Source organism: Felis catus, chromosome A1 (genome assembly GCF_018350175.1).
Source record: "Felis catus isolate Fca126 chromosome A1, F.catus_Fca126_mat1.0, whole genome shotgun sequence".
In the NCBI taxonomy this organism is placed as follows: domain Eukaryota; kingdom Metazoa; phylum Chordata; class Mammalia; order Carnivora; family Felidae; genus Felis; species Felis catus.
Genome location: NC_058368.1, coordinates 97,529,950 through 97,543,564, shown reverse-complemented (window position 1 = coordinate 97,543,564; position 13,615 = coordinate 97,529,950). Strand labels below are relative to the sequence as shown.

At 34.8% G+C, this 13,615-nt stretch overlaps 1 protein-coding gene across 7 annotated transcripts in view; it reads right to left on the bottom strand.

The window, feature by feature from the left end:
• The window catches only part of DMXL1 (Dmx like 1), a 135,511-nt gene that overhangs the window by 31,447 nt on the left and 90,449 nt on the right, over positions 1–13,615 (bottom strand). For 5 of the 7 annotated variants that reach the window (XM_019831227.3, XM_019831232.3, XM_019831239.3 and 2 more), the window contains 5 exons: positions 10,663–10,799; positions 8,354–8,439; positions 6,655–6,856; positions 5,273–5,390; positions 1,986–2,048 (listed from right to left, as the gene is read on the bottom strand). In XM_019831227.3, the coding sequence (XP_019686786.1) occupies positions 1,986–2,048; positions 5,273–5,390; positions 6,655–6,856; positions 8,354–8,439; positions 10,663–10,799 (606 nt within the window). The remainder of the gene's footprint in view (positions 1–1,985; positions 2,049–5,272; positions 5,391–6,654; positions 6,857–8,353; positions 8,440–10,662; positions 10,800–13,615) is intronic. The other 2 variants (XM_019831235.3, XM_011281743.4) reach the window with 1 other exon arrangement.

The following is a 13,615-nucleotide window of genomic DNA, read 5'->3' as shown; positions in this document are numbered from 1 at the left end:
GATACACCATTTATTTAAATAATAAAAAGAACTGTTAGAACTCTGTCAAGAAAACAACCCAATCAAAAAAAAAAAAAAAAAAAAAGACATTTGAAAATACACTTCAACCAAAAAATTATACAAATGATATAAAAAAGCACACGGAAGATGGTCAAAGTAAGTTAAAACTAGTACACACCTACTAGAATGGCTAAAATAAAAAGGCTGACCATACCACGCCCTGGTGAGGAGGTAAAGCAACTGAGATACCATGTACTGCTGCTGGGAATATAAAAGGGTACCATCACCTTGGAAAATACTTGAGTAGTTTCTCAAAAAGTTAACCACACACATACAATAAAATCTGGCCATTCCACTCCTAAGCATTTGCACAAGAGAAATGAAAGCATACGCCCAACCAAAGGGACCTGTATATGACTAACGTGAGCATTCTTATTTGAAACAGTTCTGAAATGGAAAGAGCTCAAGTGGTCATCCACACATAAAAGAATAAACAAATTATGGTACAGCTATACAATGAACACACCTCAGCGATAAAAAAGAATGAATTAATGAAATATCCAACATGGAGGAATATCAAAATAATTATGCTATGGGAAAAAGTATACATTGCATGATTCCATTTACATAAAATTCCAGAAAATGCAAGCTAATCTATAATATGAAGAAGCAGATTGGTAGCTGCTTGTAGAGGAAGAAGGCACAGATGAAAAAAAGAAAGGAGTAAGAAAGAGATTAAAGTTTTGGGAGTGATGACTATATTCATTTTCTTGGTTGTGGTGATGGCTTTACCAGTGTATACATACTCCAAGATTAATCAAACTGTACTTAATAAATATGTGCGGTTATTTTAAGTCAGGTATACACGATAAAGCTATTTAAAACAAAATTATAGCAGATGTTTGGAAAATCTTGCCCAAAAATGGTTGATGTTAACTAAACACACAGAAGGACTACCTTTGAATGTAATGTGATGACTATAGAAATACCACATTCTGATATTTATTAAATTTAATATATTTATAAATATTTAATATTTATTAAAATATTTGCATGAGATTTCATGATAATGTACAGACTAGTAATTAATGATAACTTAGGCAAGGAATTATTGTAAACTGATTAAAAGTTTCAACTATATTCTTTCAAAATTGCCAAAGGCCATTAGACATTTCCAAAGTATGGACTAAATATACTTATTTTGCCAAACTTGAGTTATAATATACACTTGACAGCTAATCAGTCTTTTTTATTAATTATACAGAATTATTTTTCTTATTTTAACCAGAAGAATTTCTTTGGAAAAGAATTAGCAGGGGGAATTAGTAACCTTAAAAAATTATCTTCAAGAAAGTTTTCCTCTAAAAGTTACTTTGTTGAGATGGTCTTAAAATCAGAGTAAGAAACACATGAGTGAGTTAAATGTCAATTTAATAAAACTCACATTTGAATATATGATCATAGAACATTTGGGAGATATTTCATGATTACACCAATTCCTACCATTCTTGCTCTGTTCTCAAGTGTTAGCAGAAATTGCTACATACAAGGCAATGTGCTATGTGCTATTCCTACCAGCACAATAAATGCTACATTTAGCATCTGATATATTTTAAGGAACTAACATCACAGAAGACATTGTTAACTTCCAAAATGACACTTGTAAAACAGAACAATACTGCTACAATTCTACAATGGCTATTGTAATACACCTTATTAAGAACTTCAGTAGCATTTACTCAAAAAAATGTGTAGCCAAAACAGGTTACATTCAACTCTCTTTAAAATTGCATTCTCTTATTAACAAAACAGAAACAATTTTTATGATTGCATATTTAAGCTACTGAAATCAAGTAAGAATAATCTGAGGGAACAATAATTTAATTGCACTGGAAACAAAGTCCGGTTCAAAACTCAAATGCAAACAATGTGTTTTTCTTGTGAAAGAATGCAATTTCTCATTTTAGTTGAATGATATTTTGTACCTTATTGATGTTTGGCTCCTCCATCATAGAATTTTTGATGGTTTCACAGTTGTCCTCTAATGACTTCATCAAGAAAGAATAACCACATGACAAAGAGTAAAGACGAGATATAACATGCAAAATACCGGGGATATTTTTATAATATTTTAAACTAAATTTACTAGAAAACAACACTGGACTGAGTTGTTATTTTTCAAGTTCATACATCTTAAAAGAAGCACATGTGGAGGTGCATGGATAAGGCTGGGCAAAACTGAATCCCTCAGAACTCATTAACCACCACCATAAATTTTATTTGCCCTTGCAAGAAATTTTAACTTACTTATTTTGAAATGTTGACATTAAAGCAAAGTTGAGCCCCAAGTTCTTAATATTACAAATTTCAGAGCTACTGATCCACAGTACTCTCAGCTGAAAATTAAAGTCAAATTGTTCTCTTTCACATATGCTACTATGCCTTGTCTCCATTATGGTACCTCACTCCTCAGGAAAACCTCCTGATTAGAAACTTTTAATTTCTAGGTTTCTAATTCTCTCCTTCTCTTGATTTAGCCAGAAATAATAAACTGCTTGGAGGCACACATCTTGCTAAAAAGGGGATATTAGAAAAAACTGGTTCAAGACCTCTGGTTCTCAGAAAATGAAAGAAAACAGAAATACAAAGTAGGGACAAAGATGATAGCTGTCAAGTATTTTTTTCTGGCTGGGGATCATTCAGATATAGTTCATTTGCAGCCATCTGTATTCAATTTCCAAGTATAAAAAGGAAAGATCTTTTATTTTAAAAACGCAGTATAGGAAAAGAAAAGATCTGAGCATACACCAGGATTTAAACATCAGATGGAGAAAATTTCATTTTCACACACATAAGGAATAAAGAAACCATCTCAAAATTCTCCCGTCCAAAATACAGAGCCTGTCATGTATCTATTTCCTAACCATATGAAAAGTCACAGTGACGTGGACTCAAACTATTTAAATATAATCATCATTTTATAAAAAAAGACATGGAAGATAATTTTGTTAACATCAAGAACAAGCTAATCAACTTGCCAGTAAAGATTAAACATTATACTAACTTTATAGAGTTAATATTCTACTTAATTCCATCCCATCTGTGGTTCACCAAAGTTTTCATTTTCATATTCCCTTTATCAAAATGTCACTATTTTTAAAAAGTGAAGAATAAAACATGAAGAATAAAACAATAATGCAGTAGCAATTAATTTCTAATAACTACCATTAATGACGCCAAGTTTTAAGTAAATAAGATCTACCGGTTAAAATATTCCAAATTAATTTTGCAAGGGAAAAAACCCCTAAAATTCAGAGAAAATATTTAGCTCACTAATTATAAAGCTTTCTCTCAGTCCAACATTCATAAGCATGCATTTAATTACTAACAAAAAAATTAAAATTTTCTTAAGGTATCATCGAACTCTGAAAGAAAACTCAAACAGCAAAGGAATTTAAAAGATGTAGTTGTACTCATTTCCCTGCTGTTCTTCCTCATGTATCTGGCTTAGTCATGCTACTCCCCTCCCTTAGTGGTTCTATTTCCTGATTCAACTAGACAATCTGGTGGTGAAGAATTTTTTATTTTGTTTTGAGAATTATTTAATTTCCCAAATACCTATATTCCAAATTCCCTATATCAGCAGTAGAGAAATAGTTTTTATATTTACAACTATATTAATCAAATATGGCCATGTTCTTTAAAAAATGATTTTTGCATACATCTATACCTATACAAGGTAGGTCAGAGAAACCCAAGAAATAACAAGCACAGTAAACATACTTTTTCCACAGTAAGCAGGTATAAAGTGTATAAAGAAGGAGGGCTTTATTCACTATTATGGAAATGTTTCAACTTGTAATACATTATTTTAGGCAAAGATATATTTAAAATAAAATCAGAAACATTACCTCACCAATGAACACACCCTAATTAATTAGTCTCTGATCCAGTACATTTTTAATTTTACTTATCCCAAAATTTTCTTGAACTGTTTAATGGTAATTCATATACTAAATATTTAAGATACATCTTATGGAAAGTTAAATAAAACTACTTTTATTTATTCTATTTTATCTATTGTTGGCTTAGATTTCAATGTTATCCTAAGATACATATTTCACAAGTTTTCTAAGTTGCAAAAAATTATGTATTTTGTTTCCTGGCTTGGCTAATTCAAATATATTTACATCACCAGGTGAATGCTAAGTATCAGCACCCGCAGTTGCCTCTTATAAAATAGTGCTTAAACCGAGAGCCCATCAGATCTATGTAATTTTTCTGATTTTCATTAAGGTTATTATATGCCATCTTGCTTTTTGCTAACTTGTCTAGTAAGAAGCCACTTTAATGTATAAACATGCTGAGTCACTATGGTGTACACCTGAAATTAATGTAACATTGTATGTTGACTACACTCAAGTAAAAATTTTTTTTTAAAAATCAGGAAAAAAAGCCGTTCTACTTCCTTATTTCTCCAAGTGAAATACCTTCTTTTTTTCCCCCCACTTCAAGAACCATACAAAACTTGCTTTCAGACTAGTTCAGTGCTTCTCAAAATACGATCCACACACCAGCTGAGGGTCTTGAGTCCATGAGGACATAAGAATTAGTGTCATCACTAAGTCCACCACTGAGTTTACCGGGTATTTTTTAAATAGCAATACTGTCACAGAAAAGGAAGCAACATGTTAATCTACACTCAGGTGCAAATTCTCCATAGCGTCAAAATGGAACTTTTTAAAGCACTGAACTAAATGTTAAAAATAATCATAATGATAACATCAAAGTATAAATAACCACAGTATATTTATAAACTGCACTTACAAAATTCACTAAGAAGCATAATAGAAAGAATAAAAAGAAAATGTACATATTTGAAATGTTCTCAGTATACAAACCCAGTTTCAATAAAACTTCTAAGATAACTTCTTTTAACGATCACATTCTGAAAATCATGGGAAAATTCGACTTTATTTCCTAAAATGGCAATCATGACAACTCAAAGCACACCAAACAAGATACACAATCTTCACTCAAACAGTACCTTTTTAGGAAAAAAAAGTTCCAAATACATCTGAATTAGTTACTTTAAATTGACTTCAGAAAATAGTGACCAGCTCTCTCTCCTTTTCTATTACTGTATCTATTTATTAACTGCATAATATACGTTTATGGTATAAAAGTGGGTTGTAAAATACAACTTATTCTTTATAGGTACATAAAACAAGACTTCAGTAATAAAAAAAAAAAGGTTTTAACTTATACAGACCTCATTTAGACATCTTTTCTTCGTGAATATATTTCTGATAAAAGTTTCCTGAATTTCTTCCTGCTTCACCAAATACTGCCAAAGTCTCTTCACAGACAGTGCCAGATGGTGTTTGGATCTGCAGAGACAGGATATTTAATTATACACTTTGGAGATTTCTGATTAACTTGACCACATTTCCTTGGTGCTGTAAGAATGTTTATAATAATAAATGAACTAGAATCAGATCACATCATCTAGGCAGCAGTCTGCAAACTTTTTCTTAAAGAACCTGATTGTAAAGATTTTAGGCTTTCAGGCTACATGGTCTTTCAACCACTCAACTCAGCTACTGAAGAAGGAAACCACCCATAGATAATATTAAAATCAAAGGGTGTGGCTGTAATCCAATAAAATTTTGTTTACAATGCAGGAGGAGGGGTGGATTTGGCTCTAAGCTGCAGTTTCCGACCCCCAGGAACAGAAGATCTACCAAAATAGTTAGACTTCCTGGAAGAGATCTAGAGGCAGAGCTACTCCAAGTGTCTGAGGACACATATCAGCCCACGAACTGTTACTGATGCTCACTATGGTTAAGAACTTGTGAAATAATGTGTATCAACTGTATAACTAAGCTTGTAAGTACAGTTTAATTCAGTTAACATTTGGTAGCAAGGCTTTATTGATGAAACAAGCACTGCATCGATTTACCTTTTGGTGCAAATGCTTCATCTCCCCACGGACAGTAAAACAGTTTGCTAACTAAATATTTTGAAGGGCACTGTTCCAGAGTGGGCGGAAGTAAACTATGGCCCACAGGTCAAACTCAGCCTGCCTTTCATTTTCAAAAATAAAATTTATTGGATCACAGCCATGACCATTTGTTTACTTATTGTCTATGGTTGCTTTCACTGTACAATGGCAGTTTAAGAGCTGCAACAAGGATTCTAGGGTCTGCAAAGCCTAAAATATTTACTTTCTAGGCCTTTGCAGGAAATGTTTGGTAACCTCTGGCCTACAATATACATCTAACAAAGACACAGATACGAGCCAAGAACTGCAAATTAGACACAGAAGGCCTTAAGTATTTTTTTTTAAATTACTAGTTGATAGCATTCTGATTTAGTAACTCTGACGTAAAAACAGTATGCATAGGGGGCGCCTGGGTGGCTTAGTTGGTTAAGTGTCTGACTCAGCTCCCTCAGGTCATGGTCTCGCAGTTGTGGGGTTAAACAACACGTAGGACTCTGAGCTGACAGCTCGGACCCTGGAACCTGCTTTGGATTCTGTGTCTCCCTCTCTCTGCCCATCTCCCCTCCACTTGTGCTGTTCTCGCTCTCTCAAAAAGAAGTAAATAAACATTAAAAAAAAAAATCAAAAACAGGATCTATAGGAAAACCTACCTAAAAGGAGTGTTTGTAGGTTCCAGCAAAGCTTTATGGCGGAGAATTGCAGGGCCTGCAGACACACTCTCTTCAGAGGTATGACTTGAGATATAGTTTTGAGGTGGCCCACCATGGATTTCAAGTCGTCGGAGAAGAACTTGTTCCCAACACTGAAGAGTTTTCAGAACCGCATGACAAAGTGGTGAACTAACTGGAAGTTCTAAAAAGAGAAAATAAAAATGACCCACATTTGTCTTCTGCAGTAAAATGTTACATTCAACTGTAGGAATGAGAGAAGACACGTTCTGGCAGAGGAGATGTGGAAGAGAGGTGGGCACAGAAACCCAAAGGATTAAAAAAAAAAGATGTAATGAATCTTTATTTCAACATTATTAGGTGACCCTCAGCAACAGAAAAAAAAGAGAAATCTAAGTTGAAATTATATCATAGCTTTACAAGTATAACTTGGAATAATATTTATGACTTATGATATAAAGTATTGATTGCTATATCAATTACTGCCTCTGGCTTTAATTTCACAAGAAAAAATATACCTGCATATTATAAAAATATATTGGAGAGGAAAAAATAATAGCTTTTAACATTTAATTTCTTTATGGTATATATTTCTATATGGTATATATGGTATACAGTGTATGTATGTACATATATATGTATGTACATATATACAGTGTATGTATGTACATATACATACATACACAACACACACAGACACACACATACCCAAATCTATATGGGTATATTTAAAACTTGTTTAGAAAATTAAAATAATACACGAAAGTAAAGAAAAAAAAACCTTAAATAATATTTACCAGTAAATTCAACACTTTCTGGTTCTGTAAACTTTCATTCACATGACTCCTCATTCCACTCTCAACTTTTATTTTATTAAAATTTTTTTAATGTTTATTTATTTTTGAGAGAGAATGAGACAGTGTGAGCGGGGGAGGAGCCAAGAGAGAGGGGGACACAGAATCTGAAGCAGGCTCGAGACTCTGAACTGTCGGAGCCTGATGCGGGGCTTGAACTCACGAACCGTGAGATCATGACCTGAGCCGAAGTCGGATGCTTAACCAACTGAGCCACCTGGGTAGCCCTACTTTCAACTTTTAGCTATTCCTATTTACCTCTGAAGATCTAAATAACAGGATAATACTGTGAATTCATGATTTTTCAATTTTAGAAATGACGTACTAATTTATTACTATGGAACATAAAAATAAACGGTCTCTCCATCACTGCAATATAGTCACATAATAATTTCTGGTTAAATTGATGTTTTCAGGTTTAACTTGTTATATCTATTTATAAATATAGATCATAGCTGAACCACGTGGTATACTATCATGTACCTTTCTGTACAATCTTTTCTTCCCCTGGAGTTAATAATCACTAAGTTTTTGCACGTGGTTAGTTTTCTAAGTGTCTACTGCTATTAAATCCCTCAACACCTGGCTACAGCTATAAATAAAGTCTCAATACAGTCAATCACAACAGGTTCAGATCCCCAGCTTTCTTAGATGATGTCCTCCTAAGGGCACCTATAGAAAATATTTATAGATGGTTGGTTTGGTTAAAAGAAACCTATCTTCTACAATAGTAAGTCACTAAAGTTTTTCTCCACTATTTGAAAAAAAATACAAAATAGTAATTCAAAAGCACTGGGAATATTAGTTCATGTTAAGATATTTATTACCTGCAAGATCGTGACCTGCAAAGGGATAGAAAGTCTTCAAATTGTTGAGTACCAACTGCACCATTGCCAAGCGCATCAATGACCAACTAAAAATAAAACAGGAGATGTGTTAAAAACTTACTTAGGGTTTTGGAAGAGTATACCACTCTTTAATCCAACAATTTCACCACCAAGAATCTAGTCTGCAGATATACTTTCCCAAAACCAAAACAATATAAGCATGGAGTTACTCATGTCAGCTTTATCTAAAATAGCAAAAGAGCAGAAACAACCAATTATCCACCAAGAAAATACAGGTTCAAACACTATGGTTTTGAACCACAGAAAAAAGTTGCCATAAAAAAGGAATGAAGAAGGATCTCAAAGTATTAATATGAAATGAACTCCAGTATGTATTAATAAATAAGCAAATTATAGAACATTATACACAGTATGCTTTTCCATGTAAGAAAGCAGGGAAATAAGATTTTACACACACACACACACATACACACACACACACACACACACACACACACACACGATTATTTTGCAAAAAGGCAGATAAAACAGAAACTAATAAAAATGGGTGTAGAGGAGGAAATGGGTGGAAGACAGAAATGTGACACTTCCGATTTCACATTTTTATATAGTTTTTGCTTTTTTAATTGAAAAAAGAAATATTAGCTTCTCTTAAAGTGAAACACATTTATTTCTTAGAGTACTGGCTTTTTACTACTTTCAATTGTGGTAAAATACACATACCACAGAGTTTACCATCTTAACTATTTTTTAGTTCAGTGGCATTAAGTACATTCATATTTTTGTGCAACCATCACCACCACCTATTTCTATAACTCTTTTCATCTTGCAAAATTAGAACTATCTCTATTAAGCAACAATTGCATTTCCCCCTTCTCCTAGTCCCTGGCCACCACCATTCATAGAGACAAAAGGTCTCTATGAATCGGACTACTCTATGATACTCTACTAAGTATCTCATATGTGGGATTATACAGTATTTGTCTTTCTGTGACTGGTTTGTTTCATTTAGCATGTTGTCCTCAAGGTTTATCCATGTTATAACATGTGTTAGAATTTCCATCCTTTTTTAGGTTGAATAATATTCCACTGTAGGTATATACTATTATTTCTATTTATGCATTTATCTGTCAACAGACACTTGGTACTTTTACCCCCTGGCTACTATTAATAATGCTGTCATGAACATGTTTGTACAAATACCTATTCAATACCTTATTTATTTTAATTCTTTAGGGTATATATACTTAGAAATGAAATTGCTGAGTCATGTGGTAATTCTGTTTTTAATTTCTGAAGAACTGCCATAATGTTTTCCACAGTGGTGTTACCATTTCACATTTCTACCAATAGGGCACAAAGGGTCCAATTTCTCCACATTCTTGCCAACACTGCTATTTTCTTTTTGAGAGCAGTCATGTTAAGAGGTATGAAGTGAACTCTCACTGTGGCTTCAAATTGCATTTTCCTAATAATCAGTGATAGTGACCATCTTTTCATGTGCTTATTGGCCATTTATATATCTGCTTTGGAAAAACATCTATTCAAGTCATTTGTGCGCTTTTTAAATTGGGTTGTTTTGTTTTTGTTGATATTAAATTATACAGTTTGACTTCTGAGCCATGTAAATATTTTGTGTATTCAAAAAACAAAATCAGGTCAACAGGAAATCAACAACAGTATACTAGTAAGTAAAAAATCTCATAATTTTTCCTTTCGATAAAGGACTACTTCATTTTCCCTAATATCCTACTTACTGCTTGTGGAAAATTTCTATTTTTCTATCATACCATAACATACAATGTCTTAATAAAATGTATACACCTTTCAGACATATACAACATATCAACAGAGATAAGATAATACACCATTATCCATGCATGTAAGGATAATGCAGCTTCGGAGCCGAGGGTGAACATTTTGAACATTTATGATTTTTATAATATGGGGAAGACATTTTTAAGACAAAAATCACTGACATGTTAGAGCATTAGTATTACACTGAAAAGATATTGTGTCTTCTAGGCTAAAACAGTGGGATTTGTGTATCTCAGGGAGCAAAGGGCAAGGAATAGTCTGATAGCATTTGTGAGGACTGATTCATACATAATAAATAAACTGTGAAATTATTGTTAAAGAAAGGTATCTAACAATTTCATCTAAAGAAATTTGACTTAGGTGTTTTAATTCAATGAGCTATTAATTTTACATGAACTATTTTCAAAAATATTATGTATATAAGCCATGAGAAATTTTTAAAAAGAAACTTAAAATTAAATATTCCATACCTATATGAATTTGAATTAGAATGCTCTTGCAGATGGAAATCAGAAGCTAAAACATCATCATCATCATCATCATCATCACTCTCCAGACTCTCTTCTGAATCATACTCTGCTCTACTTTGTGAAGGAGGGAGAAAAGGCTATAAAAAAAAAAAAAAAAGTTACGGGATTTATCATTCAACTCCCTGATTTAAAACATTCAATGACAGAGTCTAATATTAACAATTTATCTCATTTTCAGGCACTTCATTGTAAGAAAGTAAAGTAACCAGTATTTGGCTGCTTCTTTTCTGACATTCTATGCCTCTGACTTCTCTTGACAGAATTCTTTATTAATTCAGCCATTCAACAAAAAATTCATCAAGTATCAACACATCAAAAAGTATACTTGCTATAAGAATTTTTGAGACATATACACAGTCACTGAACTCAAAGAGCTTACATTTTAGGGGGAAAAATGGCAAAAAATAGAAAAGGAAGTACAAACTGTATGTAGTTGTGATATATGTATACACACACACACACACACACACACACACACACACAAGGATGGCTGGGATGGAGAAGAGCAACAAGAACAGAGATGAGCTCATCATGAAAGCCCTCTTTGAAAAGTGGCGTGTGAGACTGCAAGGACAAGAAGTAAGCCACAGATCAGAAGGGAAGAAAAGCTCATTTTGAGCAGCGGAAAGAGTAGGTAGAGAGGTTTTCCTACGGGAAAGAGTTTGGTGTGGAAAGAAAGTAGTTTGACTGAAGGCCACTAATGCAGGAGGGTAAGTGTTGCAATGAACACTCAAGACAGTGGTAGGTGATAGGTGGGGCAGGGTGTCTGTAGGTCACAGTCAAGAGGGTAATGGAATGTCACTAGTCAGTTTTAAGGAAAGGACAGGTATTGAGATTTACATTCTAAGACTATTACAATGCCCCTCTCTTATGAGACAAAACTCAAAAGGCAAGAGTAGAAACGGAGACAGTAACTAGGCAAGAGTTGACAGTCTGGATGAAACCGCTACAGAAACGTAAAGGCAGATGGGAATTAAGATGGACACACTAGTGCTTCGGCAAGGCTTGCCTTTAAACTGAACGAATTTTTCTCTTCCTCATTCTTGAAGCCTCCCTCTTCCCTTCATGTGTTGTTCTGTAGAATCCTTTGTTCCATGAACTTGGTATCAATGTGGACATCTCCCTGACCTCGGTGCATAGCCAGTAACGAGACTCGGATGGCCAGGCCTGAGGTAGTCAAGAAACATGAACAACCCGCCTGGCATATGTACCAGATTGTTCTCTAAACTGCCCAGATCCTGTATTTTCCTAAAACCACCCTTAACCTTTTATTACAGGTGGATCTGTAGCTTTGAAGGCATTAGCCTGCTTCAGCCTCCTTTGCCTGGCAAAGCATTAAAACCAGTGTTCCTCTTTATCCCCAAACGCTGTCTTCACGGTATGTTTCAGCTCTAGAGCACAGAGGTCAGGTTTTGACAACGTGGTAACAGGTGATGAAGATGGAGAGAAATAACATACTGATGGTGTATTTGGGGGAAAGCACTGCCAGATGTGCCAATAAATACGGAGAGCAAGGAACAGAGAGAAAAAAGACTATTTCTGGGTTTCTGGCTTGAGCAACTATTAGGAGGAAGATGCCATCTACTAAATTGAGGGAGCTCTGGTTGTGAGAGGGAAGTAGTGGACAAAGTGAGTATCAAAAACCCAAATCTTGGGGCGCCTGGGTGGCGCAGTCGGTTAAGCGTCTGACTTCAGCCAGGTCACGATCTCGCGGTCCGGGAGTTCGAGCCCCGCGTCAGGCTCTGGGCTGATGGCTCAGAGCCTGGAGCCTGTTTCCGATTCTGTGTCTCCCTCTCTCTCTGCCCTTCCCCCGTTCATGCTCTGTCTCTCTCTGTCCCAAAAATAAATAAACGTTGAAAACAAAAAAAATTTAAAAAAAAAAAAAAAAAGAAACTAATCAAAAACCCAAATCTTGAATAAGATTAAGATTATAGATCAGGTAGAAAAGGAAGGACAAAGAAAGGAGACCACAAAAGAATAAATAGTAAGGCTAGGGAAAAAAACAGAAGAGATTGGCATTAAGAGAAGACGACAAAAAAGTGTTTCAAAGGAGGAAATGGTCGTATGTGTTGAATTTTGCTAAGAATTTAAATAGGACGATGATAAAGAAGTTTCAGTTACATGTGACAACAAGGATGCCCCCTGAATCTCAATAACAGCAGCTTCAGAGGGGTAGCTGTGTCAGAAGTCGCACAGTGGGGAATTATGAAAGGGACCTAAGGTAATAGGAAAAAAAATGTGTGTACAGTTTTGAAAAGTTGAATAAGAGGAAGCAGAGAAATGGGGTAATAGCTGAGAAAAGTCTGGGGATCAAAGCAGGACTTGGAATGGGAGACTGGAGAGCACATTTTTGTCCCGATGGGAAGCAGCCTGTAGAGACAAGAGAACTGAAAACATAGTGAAGAGTAGACAGGAAAGCACGACGGGGATTCAGAACAGAAATGGAGCCTGTGACAAGAAGGACTCTTCTTCCATAATAACAGAAGGAAGGAATAAGATGTAGTTATAGCTTCATGATAGGACAGTGACAGTTTTGTGCAATTCTACCTTTCTAATGACTTGTAAGATGAGGGCATTAGTTAAGGGTGAGGACGGAGGAGGAGACGTGGGAAGTCTGAAGTTACTTTGGTCTAGGGCAGCCTGGTGAAGAAATAGCATGGATGGCAGAACTTCTGAAAGAGCTGAATGAGGAGCTTCGTAAGTCCTCTCACCAGAAAGCAACAGGAAAACTGAACAATGTTGTAAAAAGGTCCTTTAAAAGAAACTGGAAATTGATCAATATATACAACACACAGAGAAGCACCTGGCATTTTGGCCAGGGTCTCTGCGACTCCACCCTTGCCACTCTGTGTGACAGGGGTCCACTGGAGCCAGCAGGGCATCCTTGAGGATT